This window comes from Aotus nancymaae, unplaced genomic scaffold, assembly GCF_030222135.1.
Source record: "Aotus nancymaae isolate 86718 unplaced genomic scaffold, 86718_ANA_hifiasm-v0.15.2.pri h1tg000020l, whole genome shotgun sequence".
NCBI classification, from domain to species: Eukaryota; Metazoa; Chordata; class Mammalia; order Primates; family Aotidae; genus Aotus; species Aotus nancymaae.
Genome location: NW_026988432.1, coordinates 52,530,128 through 52,544,847, shown reverse-complemented (window position 1 = coordinate 52,544,847; position 14,720 = coordinate 52,530,128). Strand labels below are relative to the sequence as shown.

Genomic DNA, 14,720 nt, shown 5'->3' with positions numbered 1-14,720 from the left:
AATGAAGCAAAATACCTCAAGCATTTATGCACAGGATAGTGTGTTTGCAAGTTAAGAGACACAAATCATAAGGCAGGGACTTGCCCACCTAAAAAGAATTTATTTAGCAAAAGCAGACAGAGTAAACATTAAACAAGAAACATTAAGAGCTTCTATGAAGCAAAGACAGACCTCACAGAACAGGATTTCAACTCAGTGACTATACAAGCTGAAGATCGATGACCCTCGACCTCATCAGTCACATTGAGAACTCCCGCGTGGACCACTGCACTGACCCCTAGGAATGCGCCATCAGATGACAGTGCACGCCCTGTCCTCTGTGATTAGCAGCCTCTGACTTACGCCCCTGCCCCCTCTCTTTGTCCTCATTCTTCTCCCTGTCTCCCTACTGCTTTCTTCCCCCTCCCACCGCTGACCCTTACTCCTCCTCTCTACCTTGCTCCCTAACTTCTTGCTATAATATATTCAGGCTATTTCCACCCTCCCCTTGAAAGGCTCTGAGAAAGGTCACTAATTACTTCCACATTGACAAGTCCAATCGTCATTTTTCAACTCTTAGTTTGACTCATCCACCACATCTGATGCTGCTTAATTAGCCCCTCCCTTCCTTGTACCATGTGCAAGGCCTGTGAAGTGAAGGAAGCATAAAATCTGGTCCCTGTGCATGGTCCAGCAGAGGGGAAGTGTGAACAAATGAGTTCAGTAGATTTCTCTAGGTGATAATAGAAGTCTGAATGGGAGCAGTGGGCCACAAAGGAGGCATTAGTCAATTCTGCAGAGTGGAGAACAGAGAGTATCAGGAAAGGACTGTGGCTGATGATTGAGCTGAGTTCACTGACAAGGAGTAAGAGTAGGGATGAGGACAGTGACAAGACAAGAGCTGTCCCATGCAGTAAGAACAGCATGGGCATCACAGCGAGGAACGGAGTGTGCAGTGGGATGGCAGCAGAAGGCACAGAATGGTTGGACATGAGGCTGTGAGTCAGTCTTAAAACTGACTATATAGGATAAATTAAAATCAAATGCAGTCTGGGCACAGTGGCTCATGCCTGCAATCCCAGCACTTTGGGAGGCTGAGGCAGCTGGATCACTTGAGGTCAGGAGTTCAAGACCAGCCTGGCCAACATGATGAAAATACAAAAATTAGCCAAAATACAAAAATACAAAAATTAGCCAGGCATGGTGGCACTCACCTGCAATCCCAGCTACTCAGGAGGCTGAGGCAGGGGGAATTGCTTAAACTCAGGAGGTGGAGGTTGCAGTGAGCCAAGATTGTACCACTGCACTCCAGCCTGGGTAAGACAGCAAAACTGTCTGAAAAAAAAAATAAAATAAAATAAAAAAAGAAAGAAACAAAGAAAAAAGAAATCAAAAGCAGGTAGTGGGGGAAAAAAATGAAGCTAGGGATGACGTACTCTCAATACATGTCATGAGGTTCTTTATATCACTAGAGAGAAATCATAAACTCTGAGCTTTCTAGTTTCAAAGGCAAAGAAGGAAACATCAATTATATGATTCACAGTGCCTGTGAAATAAAAACTAACTAGCTGCTTAAAAGCCAAAGCTCAGTGATTTCCAGTACAATGAATAGAGAAATGTGGAATGTATATAGTGTGAAATAATTTGGGCTTACTCTGTCAGTAACAGAGAACCATTCTTGAGAGATTATACCTTCAAAGGCTTGGTCACACCAGTTGATCTCTAGTATAGCATCATTTCATGTGGAGACTTGTAGTTCTAGAGTTATTTAAGCTTAAAAATGTTTAGCTCAATACCAAAGAGGGCACAGCCACTGTGGAGGTTACTGATGAAGGTCAAAGCCTATCCATGGAAGTTATTTTCAAGTCTCCCTGTAAAACAAATCAGTGCCACGTCTCAGCGTCTCTGAAGTGATAATTTAATCCTTTTGTTTGTTTGTTTTTCTTTGAGATGAAGTCTTGCTCTGTTGCCCAGGCTGGAGTGCAGTAGCACGATCTCGGCTCACTGCAACCTCTGCCTCCCGCACTTAAGCAATTCTCCTGCCTCAGCCTCCCAAGTAGCTGGGACTACAAGTGTGATGCACCACCATACCTAGCTAATTTTTAGTAAAGACAGGGTTTTTTTTTTAGTAGAGACAAGTATTTTTAGTAGAGACAGGTATTTTTAGTAGAGACAGGGTTTCACCATGTTGCCCAGGCTGGTGTTGAATTCCTGACCTCAGGTGATCCGCCCGCCTCAGCCTCCCAAAAGTGCTGGGATTACAGGCATGGACCACCACGCCCTGCTGATAATTCAATCTTAAAATTGTGGGTTCTCACTGTTGCCCAGACATATAAATGTCAAAATGTTAGTGGGCTATAATACAGTAATGCCTTAGTAGAAGGCATGAAGTAATGGGGAGAGGTGCATCCTGCCTCCCACGTGCTGGTTCCAGTGCTCTCTTGCAGTAGGGTGAGGCCACAACACCCGGGCTTTCAAAACAAACAAGGGGAGGGAAAAGGGAGGAATGGGGAGATGGTAATTAATGGGGATGGAGTTTCAGTTTGGGATGATGAAAAAGTTCTGGAGAGAGACAGTGGTGATGGTTGCACAGAAATGTAAAGGTACTTAATCTCACTGCACTGCACACTCAAAAAGGGCCACGTTGGAAAGTTTATGTTATTTTACCACAGTAAAAACAACAACAAACAAAAAAACAAAAACCAAGAAAACATATAAAAACCTGTCACTCAAAAGCCAATGAGTTGTCACGTTGGATGCATGAACTACTCTGTCCGGTTAACTCTTACCCCACTGCCAGGAACAAAACATGGCCACATGGAAGGAAAACTGGTCAATTTTTCTAAAGCCATGTTTTTTTAATGCAGCAGAAGGAAGTTTTTTTTGTTTGTTTGTTTGTTGAGATGGAGTTTCACTCTCGTTGCCCAGGCTGGAGTGCAATGGCGCCATCTCAGCTCACTGCAGCCTCTGCCTCACGGGTTCAAGCAATTTTCCTGCCCCAGCCTTCTGAGTAGCTGGCATTACAGGCACCCACCACCACACCCGGCTAATTTTGTATTTTTAGTAGAAACGGGGTTTCTCCATGTTGGTCAGGCTGGTCTTGAACTCCCCAACTCGGGTGATCTGCCCACCTCAGCCTCCCAGATGCTGGTATAATATGCACGTGCCACCGCACCTGGCCGGAAGTTATTTTTACAATATACATAACTAGGTTTCAGACTATGGCAGCCTGTCATCATTCTTTTTATTTTCCACTGCATTTTCCCCTTAACAAACATACACGTTTCTATAACAGGCAAAGCCACTCAAAAATTTTAGGATATTTCACTGACCCCTGAAAAACAGCATAAAAGATTTATGAAATAGCCCTACATTATTTACTGAACTTTTGACGAGCACTTAGGAAAATCTGTATAGCACTGAGTAACGATGGGAAATTGAATACTTTATAAGCACTTATTTGTGAGTTTGTTTATTCCCATCTAGTTCCAAAAGGATTCAAATGACTCAATTGATATTTATATTTTATAGAAAAACCATCAAGCCATGTGCAGTGGTGTGCACCTGTAGTCACAGCTGCTTGGCAGCCTGAAGTGGAGGATCGCTTGAGCCCAGGAGTTTGAGACTGGGCAACAGAGCGAGACTTTGTCTCTTAAAAAAAAAATTAAGAAGTGTCAGAATAACACTTTGAAAAACAGACTATATTTTACAAGATAAATGCTGTAGTTTATAGAAGCATTGAAGGTGGAATCTTTACCTGATTAATTTCTCAATTAAAACAGCAGTATTAATAGAACTTAAATTTAAAACCCCACTAAGTTTGCTTTAATGTGATAGGCCTACAAAGGCCCAGATCTTTAAAGTTATTTTTTGTTTGTTTGTTTTGAGACAAGTCTTGCTCTGTCGCCCAGTTGGGAGTGCAGTAGCGTGATCTCGGCTTACTGCAACCTTTGCCTCTTGGATTCAAGTAATTATCCTGCCTCGGCCTCCCTAGTAGCTGGGATTACAGGTGCCCACCCCCATGCCCAGCATTTCTGTATTTTAGTAGAGATGGGTTTCACCATGTTGGCCAGGCTGGTCTCGAACAACTGACCTCAAGGGATCCACCCACTTCAGCTTCTCAAGGTTGTGGGCTTATAGGCATAAGCCACTGCATTCAGCCTCAGATCTTTGAAGTTCTGTCCATATTAGAACTCAGGATTATTTTAAACACATTCAGATTGAACACAGTCTTCTCTCTCATCAAAATAGCTTGGAAGCCAACAAATGGCTATCATTGGGTCATGGTGACTTTAACTTTACTCCAGAATTCAGAAGATCCTGACCGCTATGCTCCTTTTTTTACTGAGTGGGAGAACTATCCCAGTGTTGATTTGTTAATTTTTTTCTACTATGAAAAGACTGAAACAAGAGGCCATAAATTTCACAATATAAACATGCCAACAATTCTTGTAAGTTATCCTCATAAGCACTTTTTTATTCTGACCTTTGGAAACTAGCCTGAGAACAAACAGTACACAAAGCAGCAAGATGTGGAAGAACTGTGGATAATATCCAAGTCACTCTTCCTCCTGTTATTGAAGGTAACAGAAGACAGCCAGGAAATGCACACATGCTCAGTTTAATACCTTTATTGTTTATGGTTTCCCATGTACCAGGCATGTTCTGAAAATGTCCAAAGCAACCCAAGGTACAGCTTAAAATATCAGTGCCAAATTTTTATTTAGCCTTGAGGTATAACTGCATAAACTCAGAAATAGCACAGTAAATATGAAGAACACAAGGAAAGTAAACATAACCTATCACATTTAAAATAAATCATAAACTGAAAACCAGGATGAGTCCAGAGGGGGTTGGCAAGAGACCGCTACAATAATTTACTAAGGAAGTGACAAACGCTTGAAACAGATTCTTGGCAGCAAGCAACAAGAGTCAGAGACATTCTACACAGATCCTCTCTGAATCATGTCCAAGGTCAAAATTAGCCAAATGGTAGAGTATTGCTTGTGACAGAGTTTCTGAAAAGTACCAGCTAGTCCCCAAGCAACTAAATCTACTACTGTTTTCTACAACTGGCAAAATCTGTTCATGTAATTGAACGTGAGGAGTTATACAAACCAGCGTGTGGGCTCCTGGAACCGTTATGTGGCTCTATTTGAGCTACCAAATCCAGAGCTTCCCAATTTGTCTCGATTTCTCAACCTTATTTTTAGGAAGGTCACATTATGCATTAACTCTACAAAGAAAATAATTCCAGAACTAAAGGCCACTTGCAGAATAATCCATAGTTAGAAAACAAAGTATTTTCCTGTGACTTGGATTTAGTAAGTCAACGTTTACTACGTACCTACCACACATCAGGTCAAGTGCAAGTTGCTAAAGCAGTTTGGAAAGATGAATAAGATATGGCTGATGCCCTCCATGTATTCGAGATTTAAAAGACAACCCCTTTTGACTGCTGAGAAATGCTAAAACTGGTTTCAATTTCATGATATAACTATGTATTGGTTTTGTCCATCTACACTATTGGATTTTATGCATTATTCATGCACATTTCAACCAAAATAGAATTAAGGGGAAAGCTTAGCAAGAAAGCCTTTCTAGAGCAACTGATCTCAACATGTTTCTAAAAAGGAAAATCAACACACAGTAAGAACAATAATGCATTCTGAACTTACAATATTCAAAGAGCAGGAATTTTCCGTGAAACTGCTCTCACACTAGTACTCAAGAACCACCACCATGAAATTATGTATTTAACTGGTAGTAAGTGTGTCAAAAACAACTCCTTAGCAGATTATTAGAGATTCCTAAAGTCATGTACCTTTAGTTTTCTCTCCTTTAACTACTCTTTATCAGTCCCCTCCCTGGAATCAAGTCTCATATCTCCAAATTGATTGTAAACTCCTTGGGAACAAATACCATTTTCTAATATTAATACTATCTCATCCCTGCTTCCTCCTTTGCTACCCATCCCTCCTATCCCCTACAGAATCCAAAGTGGTAAATATAGATGCATAAAATCACCATGCATTCCTGATTATCTTAGGCTCATTACTGAAAACCAATATATTTTTAGGGAGGACAGAAATACCAATGACATTTGTTCAACAACCTGCATTCGACAAGCATTTAGAGAACTCTGATTCTGTGCTACGTACTTCAGAGATATAAACAGATATGGTCTCTATTATCTTTTTCTTTCTTTTCCTTCCTTCCTCCCTCATCCCATTATCTTTTTCTTTCTTTTCCTTCCTTCCTCTCTCTCTTTCTTTTTTTTTTTTTGAGACAGTCTTGCTCTTTCACCAGGCTGGAGTGCAGTGGCGCTATCTCAGCTCACTGCAACCTCCGTCGCCCGGATTCAAGTGATTCCCCTGCCTCAGCCTCCTGAGTAGCTGGGACTACAGGTGCATGCCACCATGCTCAGCTATTTTTTTGTATTTTAGTAGAGACAGGGTTTCACAATGTTGGCCAGGCTGGTCTTGAACTCCTGACCTTAAGTGATCCACCCACCTAGGCCTCCCAAAGTGCTGAATTACAGGTGCGAGCCCCTACAGGGTCCTATTATCTTAGAGACAAAATGCAAGGGGCTATAAAAGAGGTGTAAACCAAGGAAACACAAAAGAAGAAACTAATTCTGCCTGGAGGAGTCAGGAAAGGCTACCCAGGAGAAGAGATATTTGAGAGCCTTGGTAGACAATGTAAACATAAAGAAAAAGTAACACTGATAGGGTAGAAATATATACGAAGAGCCAGGCACAGTGGCTCATGCCTGTAATCCCAGCACTTTGGGAGGCCAAGGCGGATTGATCACCTGAGGCCAGGGGTTCGAGACTAGCCTGACCAACATGGAGAAACCCCCTCTTTACTAAAAATACAGAATTAGCCAGACATGATGGTGCATGCCTGTAATCCCAGGTACTCAGGAGGCTGAGGCAGGAGAATTGCTTAAACCCAGGAGGCAGAGGTTGCAGTGAGTAGAGATCGCACCATTGCACTCCAGCCTGGTCAATAAGAGCGAAACTTGGTCTCAAAAAAAAGAAAGAAAGAAAGAAAGAAAGAAAGAAATATGAAGAACAAATTTCTTCTTCTATTATTTCTATAACTTTATTTGCAGAATAGTTTGTTCACAGAACTAATGGTTTCTCATGAAATCTTTTTGCTTCAATGCACGAGTGTCTAGCCCTTTCCCAGAAGTGTTCCCTTATAGTTACGTCCGAAATTTCACTTGATATAATCATTTCATTCCTTAAACACACCCACACAAACATTGAGGACAAAATGTGATGCTTCATTAAATTTATCTCCTTTTAAGTAAGTTTACACAATGGAATTTAATCAAATTGTGGGGGAAAAATCTGTGTGCTTTATGTAGTTTTATGAAATGTTTAGTCACTGAGCATATTGGAAAAATAATTTTCTCAAGCAATCCCAGGGGGCTGGAAAAATTCTTATCCTATACTGCTGGCTCTGCAGCAAGGCTTGTTTCACTTACCGTATGAGTAGATTTCCACTGATCTTGCTTATCTGAAAAAGCTTAAAGGGATATGATAAAGGGAAACAGGAAACCATATGGACTTTAGATCTAATGAAGTTACCCCTTTATTTTAAAGTAACACGAGTTAACAACTTTTTAAAAGATTAAACATTTAGTGAAAATATTTTTAAAATCTTTTAAGAAGAGTAATTTGAAATAAACCTTTTTTTCATACCTTCTCAATATCAGGATATGCCTGATTTCATCTATTGTCATGATTTAGCGGATAAAATGAAGCTTCAAATGAGGTGGAAGTTTGTATACTTTTCCTTGCTCTTACCTAACTGTGCATCCAACTGTCTGACTCACTACTGCATCTGCAGCCTGGAGGCGGCACCAGTGCATTAAGTGGAGGGAACAAGGGGACAAGATGAGTGTGAAGAGGCAGCAGGGTCTGGATCACGTCGAGAGCCTTGGAGGTCTGTGAAAGCGTCCGAGTTTTATTGTAAGTGCAATGAGAAACCACTGAAGAATTCCACGTAAGGGAATGCGACGATGTGATTGTCAACAAAGGATCACCATGGACGGTGTGTACGCCAGGATGAACTTCGGCAGGCCGAGGCCATTTATAGCTCCAACCATTTATGTCTCTTTATAAAAGGGAAGGAACAGGCCAAGGCTAGAAGCACCGAGACAGTTAAGAGGCCAGACAAGAGTAGGTGCAGTGAGGGTGACAATAACGAGAGCTAACATCTGCCAGCCCCTTAGTGTGCCTGGCACTGATTTAAGTACACTACAAACGTATCGGTGAATTCTTTGCAACGATCCTAGGACCCATTTGGAGATGCAGAAATGAGGCACAGGAAAGTGAAGTAACTTTCCCAAAGGTAAGGGAATTGGCAGAGCTCTGACTCAGCAAGAGCCTTCAGCTTGAGCACCTATACGTTTTTTCTTTTCTTTTTTTTTTGTGAAACAAAGTCTCACTCTGTCAATAGGCTGGCATGCAGTGGTATGATCTCAGCTCACTGCAACCTCCCCCTCCTGGGTTCAGGCAATTCTTCTGCCTCAGCCTCCCAAGTAGCTGGGACTACAGGCCTGTGCCACCACGTCTGGCTAATTTTTGTATTTTTAGTAGAGACGGGGTTTCACCATATTGACCAGGCTGGTCTCAAACTCCTGACATCATGATCCACCCACCATGGCCTCCCAAAGTGCTGGGATTACAGGAATGAGCTACCACACCTGGCCCCGAGTACCTATACTTTGCTACCCTCCATTAGAAGAACACAGATGAATTCAAGGTATGACTTGAAGGCAGAATGGGCAGTCCTCGATTCTCTGTCTCACAGCAATTTCATGGATCACTCCTAGTTTCTGGCTTTAGGAGATGAAAGAGGTGCCATTTACAAAAATGAGGTCAATTCTAGGAGAAATAGGATCTTGGAGGAAGAGCAAGATTCATTTTATACATATAAAGCTGACAGCTCAATATGTAAGTCTCTAGCAAGAGATCAAGGTTGGACATATAAATTTGGGGACTGTGGCAGTCAGGACAAGAGCTCCCCAAAAATGTCTATGTCCTAATCTCTGGAACCTGTGAATATGTTACCTTTCACAATAAAAGGGACTTTGCAGCTATGATTAAGTTACATATCTTGAGATGGGGAGATTATCCTAGATCATTTGAGTAGGTCTAATGTAATGCTATGGGTCTTTATAAAAGGGAAGGAGCAGGGCCAGAGTCACAGGCAGCCAGAGAGAGACTGGAAGATGTCCCACTGCTAGTTTTCCAGATGAAGGATGAGGCCATGAGCCAAGGAATGCAGGCAGGTCCCCAGAAGCTAAAAAAGGCAAGAAAACAGTCTCTCCTAGAGCCTTTAGAAGAAACAGCCCTGAAGACACCTTGATGCTGGAACTTCTGACCTCCAAACTGTAAAAGAATGTATTTGCATGGTCTACTATGCCATTAACTTTGTGGTGATCTATTATAGCAGCAATAACAGACAATAGCAAACTAATATAGAAGTTTTTAGGATTTAAAGTTGTACAGTATTGAAAGTGTAGGTGAAGGAAGCAATAACTAAACAAAAGTCTCCTTGAGAAGTTACAAGGAGACAGGTACCAGGACAAACGAGGAAGAGATGGCCTTAATGAGGGGGTACATCTGTTCTCTTGTAACAGAGTGAAGGAGGAAATGGGGATGGAGCCTAGTGTGTAGAGACTACAGTGGCAGGAAGATGAAGTCATTCCCACATGATGGCTTTGATAATTTCAATGAATTGAGTGGCTAGGTCAACAACAAGTCAGCACTTGACAGAGCAACTGACTCTTAATTTTAATGTAGTTTCTATATTGTACCAAATTGTTCCAAGATTTTTAGTAGGAAAGAGTGGGAGTAGTCACAGAAGGGCTACTATGTTCATGCAAATGTAACAGAACTCAGGTGTGCTATTCGAGGCAAGGAGGAGAAAATGCTTGGCATCTGACCCTCACTCTATTTCCTATAGCCAAGGCAGGATGTGCTGATCAGCCCAGGCACATGGACTAGCCTCAGGATCCTTCTCAACACAGCAATCCACAAAGCAGCAGATACTGCAAACCAATCTGAATTGGCACTTGAGGTGAAATTTATTTGCCAATCCTGATCTAGGGACTGTAGTTCTTTTTCTCTCTTCCTCCCAAAGGAGATGACTATTAAAATATTCCTGAAAGGCTGGGAGCAGTGGCTCATGCCTGTAATCCCAGTACTTTGGGAAGCCAAGGCAGGCGGATCACCTGAGGTCAGGAGTTCGAGACCAGCCTGACCAAGGTGGAGGAAACCCTGTCTCTACTAAAAACACAAAATTAGCAGGGAGTCGTTGCGGGCTCCTGTAATCCCAGCTCCTCAAGAGGCTGAGGCAGGAGAATCGCTTGAATCCAGGAGGCTGAGGTTGCGGTGAGTCAAGATCACACCACTGCACTCCAGCCTGGGTGACAAGAGCAGGACTCCGTTTTAAAAAAAATGTTACTGAGAAACAGAAAGATAGTGGCTGCTAGATGTCTATCAAGAAGAGAAGGTTTAAGGAAACTGTGGCATCATTATATTACAGACTTTCATGCAACCTTGAAGAAGATGAGCTAGGGCTTATAACACTGACAGGAAAGATTTCAAAGACAAGTTGTCAGGAAAAAGCAGGTCCAGGGCAGTTACACTGCTCCTTTCATTCATAACTTTAAAAAATGTGTATATAAGCAAGGATATATATATGTGATGCTCAAAAAAGGTCTGTGAAAGAGTATATCTGCCTGTTAATCAGAACCTCTGAGGAAGAGGAGGAGTGCATGATTAATTGGGATATGGGGTGAAGAGAATTTCACTGGGTTCTCACATACTTTTATATTGAATTATTTAGAACAAACATGGGGTTCTTCAATAAGATTTTTTAAAGGTCTTTTTGTTTGTTTGAGACAGGGTCTCATTCTGTCGCCCCCATGCTGGAATGCAATGGCACAATTACAATGGCACTGCAACCTCTACTTCCTGGGCTTAAGTGATCCTCCCACCTCAGCCTCCTGAGTAGCTGGGATTACAGGCATGCATCCACCAAGCCTGGCTAATTTTTGTATTTTTAGTACATGTTGCCTGGGCTAGTCTCGAACTTCTGGGCTCAAGCGGTTCTCCCACCTCGCCCTCCCAAAGTGCTAGGATTATGGTTGCTCAGCCACCACGCCCAGTCAAAAGGTCTTATTTTTAAAAAAGAATATATAAGATGAGCAAATGAAGTATCTGGGCTCCTTTATATTCCAAGCTCTATGCATTTAGACCTAGACTCCCTCTTGCAATTTTCCTTTTTGGATGCTTCCCATAGAAGAAGCGCTGCTGGACTTGGCACAGGGTGGACATGTAATAAATGTCAGCAGTCTTAAGTGTCACTCATTCTCCCTCAGCCTCCCTCAGATATGCTAAATGCTTCCCTTACCTTGTCACTCATTCCATTGATCCCAAATCCTACCTTCTCTTCCCAACATGAGTCACTCTGTTCACAAATCCCATAATTAACTGACAACACCATCATTATGATCTTGTTTGTCCGTTATCAAATCTGGCTATGAAGATTACTTTTTCCCTTTCTTTTACTACTAGCAAACCTCTACTAAAAAAAAAAAGGAAAAGAAAAAAAACCTTTTCCCCTTTCTTTTACTGCTAGCAAACCTCTACTAATAATGTTCCTATTCAATTCTATTTGACTTAATCAATTAATTGCTTCCCCATCAGTCTACATCCTACCAACATCATTTTCCTCGTCCTGTATTATCATAGCATTTTAACTGCCTTAACCTAATCTTCAGTTCTCATCTCTCCTACCTCTCACCATGCTTCCTCTCTTTCATTTCCTATTATGAATTTGATCCTTCACTTCAAATACACCAGGATTTCTTATGTCCATGATCAAGTGTTGTGAAACTCAGTAATTGTATATGCTCACCTATTATATATGCATTTAATTTTCTCCCATACAACAATGAATTTTTCTCAGTTGCACTGATCTCTAACCACCCTCTTCCATGTTCCTTTCACCTCTCCTACCCACACCTGCCTCAAAAAATTTTAAATAAATTCCAGAAAGGTCAAAGCTATTACGTCCTCTCATTCTCGAATCTCCATATACATTTCCCATTTTTTAGCACTGAGTACCACCAGGCACTGTTCTAACCACTGTCTAAACAAACTCATTTAGTCATCACACAACCTGCTGAAATCGACACTATAATGATCCCATTTTAAATAGGAGCAAACTATGAACAGGGAGGTCACGGAACATGCCCCAGGTCACACAGCTGGCTAGTGACAGGCTCTGGAGTTCATGCTCCGGGCAGAAATGCCATGCTGCCCTTTAGTGTGTGTTTCTGAGGCAAAGTTAAACATCGTTTCTCTGCTCTAGACACGTCGTGGTCACACCTCTACTGTGGTACTTAGCATACTATGCTATCACCAAGCACTTGTGCTTGGTTACCTGTATTCTTTATTCAAAGAACTCTTTGAAGACAGAAACTGTCTGTCTGTCTCTCCTTAGAATATGTGCTAGCTCCTGTCACTAGGAAGTATTCAAGAAATGGTCACCCAATGAAGATCAAATGAAACATGGGCAGTTTTAACAGCACTCCAGTCCTAGCCTAGCATACATCTTCAGAACAGGCAGACTGTGATGAATTTCATTCCAAACTTTCAGACTCTGGCCTTAATAACATGACACACAAAAAATACATAGTCTGGGGAGCTATACTGATACATCACTGTCTGTTTATTCCTGGAAACTCGAGGTGACATCCACTCTAAGGCAGTGGACTCAAGGGGACCTTGCTCATTTAGCTGGTGGGCACTAAATCACCAACAGTGCAGAGGGAAGGATGCCAAAGTTACCTGACAGCGCATCATAGAACTCGTCCTCACTAAGGATGCTGGCGGGTGGAGATCCTTTCACCAGAGACTGCTCTAATTCATGATGCTCAGTGGCTAGCGCCTCCAGTGCCTCTGACAAAATTTTGTTTTTCTCTTGCTCTTGTTCCAATTTAAAATTCCTCACCTAGGAGAAAACAGATATATAAAAAAGATTTCAGAGTCACAGGAGACACAGACTTACTCAGAGGATGTGAAAATTATTTGCTTTTGATCCAGTTCAATTGCAACATCAGAAATGAAAACAGTCGTGTTACATGCACACGGATGAATGAGCAAAATTACTAAACTAATTTTGTTCTTCCCATGGGGCCTTTTCATGCAACAGCTTAGCTAATGAAAATAGATTAAGAACTAGCAAACAAATTCAGCTCAAACGATCAGGATCCTGATGTATAAGAACATCAGTCAATTCAGAAATCATATAAATTTTTTAAACATAAAGAATATTTCTCTCTCAACATTAAGTACATAACTAAAAAAACAGTTTTGGCATGTCTTTGAACAAAAATTTTTTAAAATTCTAGATATTAAAAAGAAAACCATATCAAAGCATGAAATATAATCCCTCAGTTTACTCCCAAAATAGTTGATAATACTTGGTATACTAAATGAAGGGAAACAGGTTGCTTGGTAATGACTATAAACATTCTATTTTTCATTTTTCTTTTCTTTTCTTTTTTTGAGACAGAGCTTCATTCTGTCATCCAGCTGGAGTAGAGTGGCGCAATCTTGGCCACTGCAATCTCCGCCTCTTGGGTTCAAGCTTTTCTCATGCCTCAGACTCCTGAGTAGCTGGGATTATAGGTGTGTACCACCACACCTGGCTAATTGTTGTATTTTTAGTAGAGACGGGGTTTCACCATGTTGGCCAGACTGGTCTTGAACTCACGACCTCAAGCGGTCCGCCCGCCTCGGCCTCCCGAAGTGCTGGGATTACAGGCGTGAGCCACCATGCCTAGCCTATTTTTCATTTTCCAATTCCATATTTTGGTTTCAACTCCACATCTTATCTTTAACTTAGTATACTAAAAAAAAATTAAAAGATTATCAAAAAGGCAAAGCCTGGTTTGATTCTTTACTATTTGAAGTTACAATCTATTCCTCCTATCTGGTGCAAGAGCATCTGAACCTTTGTGTTTGAACAAAACCCTCTAGAATTCAAGTCACCTAATCCTTATAAAATAGCATGTACTGGATTTCATAGAGACGGTTTTGCCTATTTTCGTATCAGTAGTCTGGAAATCACTACTATTCCTTAATCTTGCTGGAATTCCAGAGCCAATGTGCACTACAGACAGAGAGGAGTAGTGAAGCAGGGATCCACTGTAGGTAGCAGCAGAGTCTTCTCAAAAGTCTCTTGTTCCTTAGTTTAGGAACAATTAGAGGTTTCCACTATCACCCAATAATCTAATCACAAGTCTTCAACTCAATGGTCTTCAAACTATTTTTTTTCCAATTGAGCAACAGAATCTATTTCTCAACTATAATCCCAACATATAAAATCGATGTTTTCAAAAGCAGTTGTGTGCTGGGTGGCGCTGAAAGGAGAAGCCCCACTCCTTTGACTTTCCCCTCCGCTCCCAGAGGTCCTCTCTAGGGCCCAAACCCAGGGGATATTCCAAGTTTGAAAAGCACATGGTACTGGTACCAAAACAGATATATAGACCAATGGAACAGAATAGAGGCTTAAGAGTAACATCACATATCTACAACCTACAACCATTTGATATTTGACAAACCTGGCAAAATCAGCAATGGGAAAAGGATTCCCTATTTAATAAATGGTACTGGGAAAACTGGCTAGCCATATGCAGAAAACTGAAA

At 41.4% G+C, this 14,720-nt stretch overlaps 1 protein-coding gene across 3 annotated transcripts in view; it reads right to left on the bottom strand.

Annotated features, from left to right (window-relative positions):
• The window catches only part of OSBPL1A (oxysterol binding protein like 1A), a 242,792-nt gene that overhangs the window by 67,087 nt on the left and 160,985 nt on the right, over window positions 1-14,720 (bottom strand). For all 3 annotated transcript variants that reach the window (XM_012445007.3, XM_064379326.1, XM_021673898.2), the window contains one exon: window positions 12,858-13,020. In XM_012445007.3, the coding sequence (XP_012300430.3) occupies window positions 12,858-13,020 (163 nt within the window). The remainder of the gene's footprint in view (window positions 1-12,857; window positions 13,021-14,720) is intronic.